The sequence below is a fragment of the Brassica rapa genome, unplaced genomic scaffold (genome assembly GCF_000309985.2).
Source record: "Brassica rapa cultivar Chiifu-401-42 unplaced genomic scaffold, CAAS_Brap_v3.01 Scaffold0487, whole genome shotgun sequence".
NCBI lineage: Eukaryota > Viridiplantae > Streptophyta > Magnoliopsida > Brassicales > Brassicaceae > Brassica > Brassica rapa.
In genome coordinates this window covers 8,735-23,540 of record NW_022610428.1, presented here as the reverse complement: position 1 = coordinate 23,540, position 14,806 = coordinate 8,735, and the positions used below count along the sequence as shown (strand labels likewise).

General features: G+C 45.6%; 1 protein-coding gene across 1 annotated transcript; it reads left to right on the top strand.

The window, feature by feature from the left end:
* The first annotated feature begins 5,522 nt into the window (after positions 1 to 5,522).
* On the top strand, positions 5,523 to 13,987 carry LOC117130448. The gene is made up of 3 exons (XM_033283305.1): positions 5,523 to 9,010; positions 12,508 to 12,577; positions 12,650 to 13,987. The coding sequence occupies exon 1, from the start codon at positions 6,545 to 6,547 to the stop codon at positions 8,696 to 8,698; it is 2,154 nt and encodes a 717-aa protein (XP_033139196.1). The 5' UTR covers positions 5,523 to 6,544; the 3' UTR covers positions 8,699 to 9,010; positions 12,508 to 12,577; positions 12,650 to 13,987.
* The last annotated feature ends 819 nt before the right edge of the window (positions 13,988 to 14,806 follow it).

Genomic DNA, 14,806 nt, shown 5'->3' with positions numbered 1-14,806 from the left:
GACGTCGCAAAAGATGCCTCAAAGTTGGTTTCTTCCGAGCAAACGAAATCTCCGCAAAAAGACACATACATGCACACATTAACATTTATTTTGCGCAAAATAATCAAAACAACGGCACACGCCACCAAGTCCGATGCTGATCACATCGAACTCACAAACGTCCTAAACAGACATAGACATCTCACAGAGATGACTCTCTTACATCCGACACAAGGATAATAGCGCTATAAAAGAAATCCGAAATTTTGGTCTAGCACTTCCGGTCTCCGGAGAGATGCTCGATTCGTATCAAACAAGTCGTATAAGCCGAGAACTTTTCGCGGACTTTACATCGATACGAATCAGGAAGAAATCGCGACAGGAAAAACGATAGCCGGTTAGTCACCGCACAATCCTTAAACCGAAAGTAAACCTAGGTCTTGCCCTAAACCCAGCGCACTGGTCTCTAACATCTCAAAGGCATGATATCGAAAGATAGGAGATTCTTAAACCACGCCTCTATGTTTACGTTCGATACCTTCAGCACCCCCGCAGAGTTCACATCTCGCGGAAGAACTCTCGAAACAGGTCTCGAATAAAACATTTCACAATCGAAGAAGGATATGAGACGACAACTCATCACCTTCCTCCCCACTATTCACAAATTCATAAAAAGCGTTATCCGATTATCATATTATAAAGCCGCGGAGCGGCAGGGATTCAAAGCCACACACGGCCAGTCCCGAAATACAAACAAGGCCATTCAAGGCCAAAACATAAAAACATAAAGGAAATCTCTCGCAAGAGATCTAACCCAAGTCACCCTCAGAGCTTACGCCCCCTCTTCACCCGCCGCCTCGTCCGAGCCTGGAGCCGCGTCGCTTCCGTTCTCTCCGACCATCGGGTCTTTCCCCTCTGGGTCTTCTGAACACGTCGGAAGGAAGCAAGCGGATTTTAGGTCGGCCAGGATGAGACCGAAATCTCCATCCTCGGCCGCCATATCTCCCTTGCAGCCAGACAGTCGGGCCTCTTCGGCCTCCAAGGTCGGGGGAGTCTCACTTTGGAACGACCGAACCACGGCCATCCCGCCCTCAATCGTCGCCAAAGCGAAATCCCTGCTCCGGATACACTCGAGGGAACCCAGGGAAGCAGAAATCTTCGCCAAGCGAGCCTGAAACTCCGCGCGAAGGGCATCCGTAGCCTCTTGGATCCCGCGGCGCGCTAGTCCAGCGTCACTCTCGATCTGACGCTGGAGTCGACGCACCTCCGAGGATTTGGCCTTCCTGGCCTTCTTTTCCTTAAGCAAGGAACTCGCCGTCTTCCCAAGGTCCCTCTCAAGCTCTCCTATCGCAACCTCGAGCTTCGACACTTTCGCAGAGTGAGAGTCCCCGACAGCCGTCAACATAGCCTCGGTTTCGGACCATCTGCCCTGAAGCTCCACCAACTCCCCGGAAAGGCGACTGGTCTCAGAACCACATTCGCTGATCATCCCATCGATCAACGATATGAACTGCGAACGGTAAAAATTGGTTAGACTAAGTCCGTGAAAAGAATGCACGAAAGACGATCGAGAATTCAAACAAGAAACAAACCTTTCCGCGAAGTCCCGACGCTAGGCTCGACCCACCTCGCTGCGAAGTCTCCCCGTCACCGCTCTTGGCAAGTTTCCTCTTCCGACTCTTAAGCTGAGTAGCCAGGACAGCGCTAGGAGCACGCAATGCCAGAACGATTTCTTTTCTGGCTGGAGGCGGAGGCATAGAGTCAGCGGCTTTCTCTTTGTCCTCGACAAGGATCGGAGTCGTGGAAGATCCCGCAGGTAGGACTTGCGGGAGAGGAGCCGCGACGTCGGTCCCATGACACGGGGCAACGACCTGCGCGGAAGAAGACGGAAACTCGGAGCCAGTTTGAGCTAGTTCTTTTTCGGCTTGACGACGAACTAGTTTCTCTCGGAAAGAAAGATGACCGGCAACACAAGCCGGCACTTCCGCCGGAGAAGTTGGAATCGGAGCCGGAGAAGTGGCCTCACCCATCTCGACGTCGGAATCCTTCTTATTATCTTGGGAGGAAGACATGTTGAGAGGAAAGTTATGAAACTAGAGAGGTTTTTGAAGGAATGAAGAAGGGAAGGTGTGAAGAAAATGAATGACAAGAGCTCACTACTTATAGAAGTATGGGTTCGGAATGTCGTCTCGACAAATTTTTTCTGCGGAATTTTAAATGTAAATTCCGTCTAATACACTTAACCTTGTCAAAATCACCTATCCGCCCGCTAGAGTCACGACTCTAACGGGCTGGGGGGCTAACTGTTGGGGTCAAAAACGGTTACGACAAATTTAACATCCAAAACATCCGAGGAAGAAAATAAAAATTTCTCCGAAGAGTACTTTTCGAAAATAGACTCTTTCTTACGAAAAAGCTTTACGGAAGAAAGAATCGAGATGTCCGACGAAGGCTCAAAACAGGTCGCTACGTAGCGACCGAGCTCGAGCCAAAGCTCGGTCGCTACGTAGCGACCGAGCTCAGCCAAGCTCGGTCGCTACGTAGCGACCGGCTCGAGCCAAAGCTCGGTCGCTACGTAGCGACCGAGCGATCGTCCCGCTCGGTCGCTACGTAGCGACCGAGCTCAAGCCAAAGCTGGTCGCTACGTAGCGACCGAGCACTCGTCTCGCTCGGTCGCTACGTAGCGACCGGGCTCGAGCCAAAGTTGGTCGCTGTGTAGCGATTGAACCTTTCCGAACATCGATACGACACCAGTCCTTGCATTCTCGTCAAACCTTCGAATGCTATCTCCCGAAGACCGTAGCAAGCTCAGTCCATGTTTCCCGCTATTCTAATTCATCGATCAAACTTCGCGGATTAGAAACCGCGGAAAACTCGTAGTAAACGTGTCGAGTCGGAAGACGGCCCAAAGGGACCTAAAACACGACTCGAAGCCCATCCTACGATTTTTCCTAACCAAAAGCCCGTGAACCACAGCATGGTTCACGCTTGGCCCACGAGGAAGGATAAATGTCAAGTTTCCGCGGATAAATACGGAAGTTTTGAAGATAATTGTGAAGATCGGAAAAAATGGAATATCTCCATTTTTATGCTATCACGGCTTAAGGGCAGAAGAGTAAAAGCGTAAACCGACCTTGGAGCTAGTATATAAGGAGTCCTAGGCGAGGAGCAGAGAGGGAACTTTTTCAGAGCAAACTTAGCACTTAGAGCAATTTAGGCAATTTTCCGTTTTTGTTATTTCGAGCTGCGACTCAATTAGGTTTAGCCGTCTTAGGGTTGCTAGAACTAGGAATCTCGCCGACAGCTCTCGAGCCCAGGCTTATACCTTGTTGTAACGCTCATACGCAGATTCGGAATAAGATCTACTTTGCTCTCTTTTCGATTTCTTATTTTTATCGTTGTTATTCTCGTGTTCTGATTGCTTGACGTGTGGTAATTAACAGATATCCGGGTCCTCTGGAAAATTAGGGTTTTCCTAGTTTCCTTATTTAAACGGAAATCGACAGTGTGAATTTCGGTTCCCACACTCACGAGCTTATCATGTTCTTCCGACCTTTTCTCATAGGTGGCAAACATCTTTTTAAACTCCTCAAGCGCCGCGGCGTTGGCTGGTGCGTTGGCCGCAGATACATCCGCTGCTAGAGTGTGGAGATCGGTGCCGCTACCTCCGTTAAGAGGAGTCTGCACGTTATCCGCGTCGTTAGTTGACATGTCTGACTGAGCGTGATGTGGCTTTTGCGGGTTAGATTGATCCGTACTCCCCCTCCTTCTAGCGCCACACTGTGGGAACCGAAATTCGCACTGTCGATTTCCGTTTAAATAAGGAAACTATGAAAACCCTAATTTCCCAGAGGACCCGGATATCTGCTAATACCACACGTCAAGCTATCAGAACACGAGAATAACAACGATAAATATAAGAAATCGAAAAGAGAGCAAAGTAGCTCTTATTTTGAATCTGCGTATGAGCGTTTACAACAAGGTATAAGCCTGGGCTTGAGAGCTGTTGGCGAGATTCCTAGTTCTAGCAACCCTAAGACGGCTAAACATAATTGAGTCGCAGCTCGAAATAACAAAAACGGAAAATTGCCTAAATTGCTCTAAGTGATAAGTTGCTCTGAAAAAAAATGTCTCTCACACGCTCCTCGCCTAGGACTCCTTATATACTAGCTCCAAGGTCGGTTTACGTTTTTACTCTTCTGCCCTCAAGCCGTCATAGCATAAAAATGGAGATATTCCATTTTTTCCCGATCTTCGCAATTATCTTCAGAACTTCCGTATTTATCCGCTGACACTTGACATTTATCTTTCCTTGTGGACCAAGCGTAAACCATGCTGTGGTTTATGGGCTTTTGGTTAAGAAATCGTAGGATGGGCCTCGAGTCGTGTTTTAGGCCCCTTTGGGCCGTCTTCCGACTCGAAGCGTTTACTACGATATTTTTCGATAAGGAACGAACTTTTTGCGGTATTAATCCGCAAAGTTTGATAGATGATTTAGAATAGCGGAAAGCATAGACTGAGCTCGCTACGGTCTTCGGGAGATAGCATTGAAGGTTTGACGAGAATGCATGGACTGGTGTCGTCTCAACGTTTCAGAAGAGCTAAGTCGCTATGCAGCGACCGAACTTTGGCTCGAGTCCGGTCGCTACGTAGCGACCAAGCGGGACGGACGCTCGGTCGCTACGTAGCGACCAAGCGGGACGGACGCTCGGTCGCTACGTAGCGACCGAGCTTTGGCTCGAGCTCGGTCGGTACGTAGCGACCGAGCGGGACGGACGCTCGGTCGCTACGTAGCGACCGAGCAGAACAGATGTTCGGTCGTTACGTAGCGACCGAGCTTTGGCTTGGACTTGGTTGCTATGTAGCGACCGGATAGCGTGCATGTGCGGTAGTTTAGCAATGATCGAGTTTGAGTTGTCTATTTTTAGCTTTCAAGGATACTTCTTCGTAAAAACTTTGTATTTGTTATTTTTAAGGAAATCGTATTTTTCTTTTACTATCTTTTCGGAAATACGATTTCCGAGGGTTTTTGGGTGTTAATTCCGTTATGACCATTTTTGACCCCAACAGTACCCTTTTCGGTCCCGTTCCGTTCGTACCCTTTCAGTCCCAACCTGTTTGTACCCTTTTGGTCACAAACCGTTCACATCCGATGGATCATGATATGTTCGTACCTCTTGGATCACGACACGTTCTTACCTCTTGGATCACGACACGTTCGTACCTCTTGGATCACGACATGATCCTTGGCAACACGCAACCTTGGATCACGATGCACCCTTTGGTCCTCGTACCCTTTGATACTTGCAACCATTGGTATCTCATACCTTTTGGTTACTTGCATCCTTTGGTATCTCACAACCTTTGGTAACTCATGACCCTTGGGAACATGCAACCTTTGGCGACTAGTACCCTTTTGATCCAACCTATCCGCTATGGTTAGCAATCAACGTAACCAACCATGACCCCATGGTCTATGACGTGGTAATATGATTAACTATCACGTTCCATATATATATATATATATATATATCATATAGACGTAATAATATAAAGAGACAGAGATAGAACCACTCACAGCCGCTATAGCCCTTACCAATTGGTCAGTCCGTCTCTCGGCTAACCACCCTTGGTCCTTGGCTCCTATTTCCGTCCAGGAATAGGTCTTCCTATTGGCCTTAGTGACTTATAAAAGCCACGGCCTCATATGGCTAAAGCCATACTCACCATGAACCGGATAGTGCCCTTATTGTTTTGATCCCGGATTCTGCCCTTCCGGCTTGGATCCTCGTTTCTCATTGGGGGATCCCTTTGTTTAGGATGTGTGTCCTTTGTCTCAGACAGAATGAGACTGAATGAGAATGAATGAATTGATCTCTGGTCGTGCATCCTATATATAGGCAACCAAAGTTCATGTGCGAAGGGACACATCCCTTCGAAGCATCCTTTTGGGACAGATATTGGCCATCGATTACAATCAACGGTCCAGATCGTACCTGTTCGGAAATAGAAGGTTCCAGACATTATAGCCACGTCTAACCTAAGCCCAGACTTGGTACCCAAGCCCACGGCCTGCCCACAAGAGCCCAACGACTCATGGACAACATGGCCAGACCTCATGCACTACAAGAAAACAGGGATTTCCCTACTGAATTTAGTGACTATAGCTGCGGTCGCTAAATATACCGACCGAATACCTACTATTTGGCTACTGATTTGCGACCAATAACAATCAGTTACTAGTTAGTCGCGACTTTATGACTACAGTACGTAGTCCTTATTCAGTCGGTAATTTGCGACTATTTAGCTACTTATACTAGGTCGCTATATTTTTGTCGGCCATCAGTCGCAAAATACAGTTATAAAACACGTGGAAATCGTTACTGAGTTTAGTACACCGGTTTTTGACGACTGATTGTAGTAGTCGCAAAATCAGTAGCAAAAGAGTAGCAAGACAGTCGCTAAATATTCTATATATAGATGAAACCCGACACATTTCTTATCTCATCACCCGTGTAAGAATCATATCCTTAAAAAATTTCGAGAAAAAAAATCGTTAACAACAATGACGAGCAATTATAACAACTATATTAATTTTCGTACTTGGATGTACAACAGGATTGATGAAGAAACGGGGAATTTCTCGAGAGAGTTTGTCGCGGGGGTAGAAGAATTCATGATGTTTGCAAATAGTCAGGAATTAACGCAGAGCAATGGTGGTAAGTTCTTTTGCCATTGTAGTATTTGCAGAAACGAAAAATTTCTCTCGGGGCAAAAAATCTTGAAACATATATATAGTAGAGGATTTATGGAAGATTATTATGTTTGGTACAACCATGGAGAAGAAATCGACATGGGATTAGGAACGAGTTATGTTGATATGACACATTTAAGTGGTAGTGAAGAAGTTGGTAATTTAGTAGAAGATAGATATGTGGAAATGGTGAATGATGCATTTCGTGATAATTTGAATTATGATAATTATCAACAGGATGATAGTTATCAAAATGTTGTAGATCCGGTTTCCAACCATTCAAAAAAATTCTACGATTTGTTAGAAGGAGCAAAAAATCCTTTGTATGATGGTTGTCACGAAGGTCACTCGCAGTTATCTTTAGCTGCTCGAGTTTTGCAAAATAAGACATATTATAATATGAGTGAGAAATGTGTGGATTCGGTATGCCAAATGTTATCAGACTATTTACCACCTGGAAACCAATCAACCGCTTCACTTTACGAGACAGAAAGGTTGATGCGCAATTTGGGCCTCCCCTACCATACAATTGATGTTTGTGTTAACAATTGTATGATCTTCTGGAAAGAAGATGAAAGATGGGATAAATGTCAATTTTGTGATGCACCAAGATGGAAGCCTAGAAATGAACGGCGTAGGACAAAAGTACCATATAGTCGTATGTGGTATCTACCTATTGCTGACAGATGGAAGAGAATGTACCAGAGCAAGAAGACTGCATCAGCAATGAGATGGCATGCAGAGCGCCAAGCAAAGGAGGGTAAAATGTGTCATCCGTCAGATGCGGCGGAGTGGAAATACTTTCAAGATCAACATCCCCGTTTTGCAGAAGAACCTCGCAATGTTTATCTTGGCTTATGTACGGATGGCTTCAATCCATTTGGAATGTCTAATAATCATTCGTTGTGGCCAGTGATCTTGACTCCATATAATCTACCCCCTGGTATGTGCATGAAGAGAGAGTACTTGTTTCTCACAATTTTGAATTCTGGACCGAACCACCCGCGAGCTAGTCTAGATATCTTCCTTAAACCTTTGATTGAGGAGTTGAAAGAGTTATGGTCTACTGGAGTTGAAGCATATGATGTCTCCTTGAATCAAAATTTCAATCTTAAAGCAGTGCTTCTTTGGACGATAAGCGATTTTCCGGCATATGGCATGCTATCAGGATGGACGACCCATGGGAAGTTGTCTTGTACAATTTGCATGGAAGATTGTAAGGCTTTTTATCTGACTAATGGAAGGAAGACCTGTTGGTTTGATTGTCATCGAAGATTTCTTCCACGTAACCATCCACTGAGGAAGAATAAAAAGGACTTCTTGAAGGGAAAACACGCTTTGAATGGTGAGCAAGTTTATTCGGAGCTGTTAAATGGTGTCAATCCACCAAAAGCATCTATGTGTGGTGGAAATGGTCATGATAAGAAGAAACCTGGGTATGGGAAACGCCATAATTGGCACAAGGAAAGCATATTCTGGGAGCTGCCATACTGGAGGGACCTCATTCTTCGACATAATCTTGATGTGATGCATATAGAAAAGAATTTTTTTGACAACATCATGAATACTCTTATGAATGTGAAGGGTAAGTCGAAAGACACAATCAAGTCAAGATTGGATATAGCACTTTTCTGTGATAGGGAACATTTACATGTTGATTGCAATGGGCAAGCTCCTTTCCCTCCCTACACATTGGACAAGAACGCAAGAACACGTTTATTGGAATGTGTGAAACATTCGGTTAAATTCCCAGATGGTTTTGCTTCAGACCTAGCTAGGTGTGTTGATCTTGAGAATGGCAAGTTTTCAGGCATGAAGAGTCATGACTGCCATGTTTTTATGAAGAGGCTACTTCCATTTATACTTGCAGAACTCCTAGACCAAAACGTCCATCTTGCGTTATCAGGTAGTAATTTTTTGTTTTTTGAAATTTTGATATATATATATATGTGTGTTGATAATTAGTGTTGTACTCACAATGTGCAATTTGAATATATACTGTAGGTGTTGGTATATTTTTCCGTGACCTTTGCTCGAGGACTTTGCAAAAAAGCCGGGTCAAAAAACTTAAAAAAACATAGTTTCAATAATCTGCAATTTGGAAAAGATCTTTCCACCATTATTTTTTGACGTGATGCAGCACTTGCCTATACATCTCCCATATGAAGCTGAACTAGGAGGCCCCGTGCAATATAGGTGGACGTATCTTTTTGAAAAGAATTTCAAAAAGTTGAAAGCAAATGCAAAGAACAAAAGATATGCGGCAGGATCGATAGTGTTGGGGTCAAAAACGGTTACGACGGAATTACCACCCGAAAATACTCGGAGATCGTATTTCCGAAAGAGATAGTAAAAGGAAAGATGTAATTTTCGTAAAAATAACCAATACGAAGTTTTTACGAAGAAAGTATCCTCTGGGATTCAAACCGAACGAACCAAGCTCAGTCACCACGCATACACGCCATCCGGTCGCTATGCAGCAACCAAACCGAGCCAAGCTCGGTTGCTACGTAGCGACCGAGCGCTCGTCCTGCTCGGTCGCTACGTAGCGACCGAGCGATCGGCCCGCTCGGTCGCTACGTAGCGACGGAGCTCGAGCCAAAGCTCGGTCGCTACGTAGCGACCGAGCGATCGTCCCGCTCCGTAGCGACCGAGCTCGAGCCAAAGCTCGGTCGCTACGTAGCGACCGAGCGATCGTCCCGCTCGGTCGCTACGTAGCGACCGAGCTCAGCCAAACAGGTACGATCTGGACGTGTTATAAACATACATCGGACAATCGCCAAAAAATTCTCAAAAAAAGACTAACCCCATTGATGATGCGAGATCCTTCCGCAACAACTCTCGGCCTCGCCGATTCTTTCGTAGGAGGAGGAACATCGAAACCCGGAGGCAGTCCAGCAAAGAAATCATCGAAATCCGGAATAGGGGCCTCGCTCGAACCGCCCCCATCGCCGTAAGCAAGGTTCGGATCCCATCCTGGAAGCATAGAGTCATCCATCGAAAACTCTATGTCGCCAAGATCGACATCTTTTCCCTTCCAAGAGCTCGACTCCGGCACAGCTGTTGGAGCTTCGACAGGATTCTGGTCGTCAGGTTCGGAGTCGCTTCCCGTGTCCGTCGCCAAAGCAAAACCGGGTTGCACGAATCTTAGTGCCTTCCGAACCCTCTTCGGCGTAAAAGAAGTCCAGAAGAAGGGACCATTCCTGAGAAGATCCCTCACCACAATGATATCCTCAGGGAACGGAGCAAAAGGGTTAATGAAAGGACGATCATTCGGCAACCTCCGGAACAGTGGAATGCAACTCTCTTCGACGGATGCAGCGTCTATACGAACGAAGAAAAAGAACTTCTTCCACGACTTGAAGTTCGAAATGAACTTCTTAACCACTGACATAAACTTCCGAGGGACCAACCTATGCTTATCCGTATCTGTGACAAGTTGAAGCCTCAAAAGCGCTTCATAATGATCGACGGAAAGGGAAAGGCCATGCTCGTAGCTTAGGATCAGGATCCCGATAAGATGCTGAATGGCAAGGGGAGTCAACTGACTTATCGCAACTTCGAAACGATCCAACACTCGGACGAGAATTTCGGGTATGGGGAACCATAGGCGACAACGCACTACGAACGCTTCATAGCAAGTAAATTAACCCTCCGGGGGGCTGTTAGCACATTCCCCGCGGCGGGGAACCCGGAACTCCACAGCATCCGGGATATGGTAGAACGATCGCATCATCGCGAGAAACTCGTCGGTGCTCCTGCTTGCATCCTCTTTCTCGACACCACGATGGATCAAGACCGGGAACGATTTCTCCTTGGGAGGGGTCAAAGAGCCATAATGAGCAACCCACCATGCCTCGTTCTCGGCAGGATGTACCGAGTGAGGCACGAACTCCATCTTCAGAACGATGAGCTCTTCATAAGCACTCGCGGACGAAGACCCTTTTTTCGCAACATTTTTCTTGCTCGACATCTTTTGAGAAAAGAAGTTTTTCTTAAGAGAGATCTTAGACAAGAAAGTGAAAAAATTGTGAAACAAGTTACCTCCCTTCTTATAGGCATGAGGATTTACTATTCAAGCTCAGACTTTCGGATATTAATTTCATCCATCACGCCTAACTTGCCAAACATGCCTAATCGCACGCTAGGATCCTACGGTGCATGATCCTAACGGGCTGGGGGGCTAACTGTTGGGGTCAAAAACGGTTACGACAGAATTACCACCCGAAAATCCTCGGAGATCGTATTTTCGAAAGAGATAGTAAAAGGAAAGATGTAATTTTCGTAAAAATAACCAATACGAAGTTTTTACGAAGAAGTATCCTTTGGGATTCAAACCGAACGAACCAAGCTCAGTCACCACGCATACACGCCGTCCGGTCGCTATGCAGCAACCAAACCCGAGCCAAGCTCGGTCGCTACGTAGCGACCGAGCGCTCGTCTTGCTCGGTCGCTACGTAGCGACCGAGCTCGAGCCAAAGCTCGGTCGCTACGTAGCGACCGAGCGATCGTCCCGCTCGGTCGCTACGTAGCAACCGAGCCCGGCCAAGCTCGGTCGCTACGTAGCGACCGAGCGATCGTCACGCTCGGTCGCTACGTAGCGATCGAGCTCGAGCCAAAGCTCGGTCGCTACGTAGCGACCGAGCGATCGTCCCGCTCGGTCGCTACGTAGCGACCAAGCTCAGCCAAGCTCGGTCGCTACGTAGCGACCGAGCGATCGTCCCGCTCGGTTGCTACGTAGCGACCGAGCGATCATCACGCTCGGTTGCTACGTAGCGACCGAGCGATCATCCTGCTCGTCGCTACGTAGCGACCGAGCTCGAGCCAAAGCTCGGTCGCTACGTAGCGACCGAGCGATCGTCCCGCTCGGTCGCTACGTAGCGACCGAGCTCAGCCAATCTCGGTCGCTACGTAGCGACCGAGCTCAGCCAATCTCGGTCGCTACGTAGCGACCGAGCGCTCGTCCCGCTCGGTCGCTACGAAGCGACCGGGCTCGAGCCAAAGTTTGGTCGCTGTGTAGCGATTGAACCTTTCCGAACATCGATACGACACCAGTTCTTGCATTCTCGTCAAAACCTTCGAATGCTATCTCCCGAAGACCGTAGCAAGCTCAGTCCATGTTTTCCGCCATTCTAATTCATCGATCAAACTTCGCGGATTAGAAACCGCGGAAAACTCGTAGTAAACGTGTCGAGTCGGTAGACGGCCCAAAGGGACCTAAAACACGACTCGAGGCCCATCCTATGATTTTCCTAACCAAAAGCCCGTAAACCACAGCATGGTTTACGCTTGGCCCACAAGGAAGGATAAATGTCAAGTTTCCGCGGATAAATACGGAAGTTTTGAAGATAATTGTGAAGATCGGGAAAAATGGAATATCTCCATTTTTATGCTATGACGGCTTAAGGGCAGAAGAGTAAAAGCATAAACCGACCTTGGAGCTAGTATATAAGGAGTCCTAGGGTTTTTGTTATTTCGAGCTGCGACTCAATTAGGTTTAGCCGTCTTAGGGTTACTAGAACTAGGAATCTCGCCGACAGCTCTTGAGCCCAGGCTTATACCTTGTTGTAAACGCTCATACGCAGATTCGGAATAAGATCTACTTTGCTCTCTTTTCGATTTCTTATTTTTATCGTTGTTGTTCTCGTGTTCTGATTGCTTGACGTGTGGTAATTAACAGATATCCGGGTCCTCTGGAAAATTAGGGTTTTCCTAGTTTCCTTATTTAAACGGGAATCAACAGTGTGAATTTCGGTTCCCACAGATAGTTGAAGCATATATCAACCAGGAGATAGCTTTTTTCTCGGAGCACTACTTTGCTGACAATATACAAACGAAATCAAGGTAAATACATAGATATGATTCATATGTTCACTTTTTCAGATATAAAATGTTATATTTTCATCATTTGGGCAGGTTCACGAGATTTGATGAAGGTGAAGTCCATGTATATCATGTCGAAGGAGTACCTGATATATTTACTCACGTAGGTCGTCCAGGTGGAGAAATGCAAGAAATATGGCTATCCGAAAAAGATTATCAATGCGCACATTCATATGTTTTGCGAAATTGTGAATATTTTCAGCCATTTGAGCGGTATATAATTTGACAATTGTTAACCTTATGTTTTTTTTTATATATCCTACTTTGATTTCTCATATTTGTGTTGGTCTAATATAGGATGTTCGAAGATTATATCAGTGCAAAATATCCAGACATTTCTGAAGAAGAACTCTCCACGAAGAGAGCAGATGAATATCATATATGGGTGAAAGATTATGTATGTCTTAGTAATGATACATGTATTAAGTGTTTCTCGTTCTTTACATTGATTATATATATATATATATATGAAATTTATTGATACAGGTTAGCTACTGGAGCAACACACATCGTTTTCCTCTTTGGGTTAAAGATATGGCGAATGGACCCATGAATAAAGCTAAAGCATGGCCTATCTATGTCATGGTGAGGGACGAAAGACTTGTAACTATGGAGTATGTGTTAAAGGAGAGAGTTATACAAATATAACTGATGAAGCACATTACTACGGGATCTTAACTGATATCATAGAAATCAAGTATGAGGGGCAGTCGATTTGAGAATCACACTTTTTAAGTGTAAGTGGTATGATCCTGTTCTTGGTAGAAGCACTCGGCGAAGCAATGGTGGTATCGTTGATGTTATTTCATCAAGGAAATACTACAAATATGACCCATTTATTCTAGGTACATACACACACACATATTTTTTTTTTGACATCAGGTACGTATAATATGTATATATATATTGATATTTGATATTACACAGCTTCACAAGCAGAACAAGTTTGTTATATCCCGTATCCATATGTAAAGAAACCAAAGCAATTGTGGCTTAATGTTCTTAAAGTGAATCCGAGGATATTAATCGTTGCTGGAGAATATGAAGACGTAGCCTCGATTATGGTACAACAAGAAAACGATGATGCTGTTCTGATGACTACAGTTGAAGACCTACAATTTGAGCATTTGGTACATGCTCGAAAAGAACCAATAAATCTCGATTTCGAGGTGGGAGATGGAGAACCAAATGACGAATTTCGATGTAATTTATCGTCTTCTGATGATGATGTTTAAGTTATTTGAGGCAATATGTAATGATATATATTATTGAAATATTAACTTTATGGTGTGTTTTTTTTATAAAAAAAAATTGTATTTAGCTAAGTAATCCCACCTAAACCATAAGTAACCCGCCTATAAACCCTAAATTTACTAAACCCAAAAATTTGATAATTAGAATCCCTCCTAATCCCAAAATTTAACTAATCCCGCCTATAAACCCAAAATTCAGTAACCCGCCTAAAACCAATTATTTTTGGCCCTTTTAATTAGATTTTTTTACTACTCATCGGCAACCCTAATCACTCTCTAACTCTCTGGATCTCACACCGCCTCCTCTCTAACTTGCGATTTCACTCTCGATCTCGATCTCTCACTCCGGCGATTTCACCGAAGCTACTCCGGCGATGGGTGGAAAGAGGAAGCTACTCCGGCGATGGGTGGAAAGAAAGCGCAACTCGTGGCACCGGGTTCGTCGATTAATAAAACACCAAGACGATTACCGACTCGGTGACTTGTCTCTAAGGCGACGACGTCGAATCTTCCACCGGTGGTTCTCCCTAACAACAATCCGGCGCCGTCGGTAAGATTATCCACCTCTGAGGCAACTCTTCCGTCCTCCCACGTTCCCACCTTCTGGATCTCTCCGGTTCCTCAAACTCAGCCTCCAACTCGAGTACCTCGGTCTTCTGGCGGTGAAGGTACTTCATATCCTCATCCTGGCGGAGACAATCTCAATCTTCTCCACTTCATGGAGCTCCATCGCCTCACAGTTCTCAAGCACAAAACTCTCATGGAGACCCAGAGATTTTGCTGAGTTCGAAGCTCCAGTTGAACCTGATCTCTCGGAGACGTGATGGATGTATTAAACCGTATGCTAGCCCAACCAGGCCGAGAGGAGTTCACAACGGTCCTTTCTCCCAAACTCGAGCCTGGTACAACATGGTATGGTCGCTCTACTTTGTGTCTG

What these genes read in the sequence shown, in the direction of transcription:
- LOC117130448 (XM_033283305.1), top strand. Translation starts at nt 6,545, where the DNA reads ATGACGAGCAATTATAACAACTATATTAATTTTCGTACTTGGATGTAC.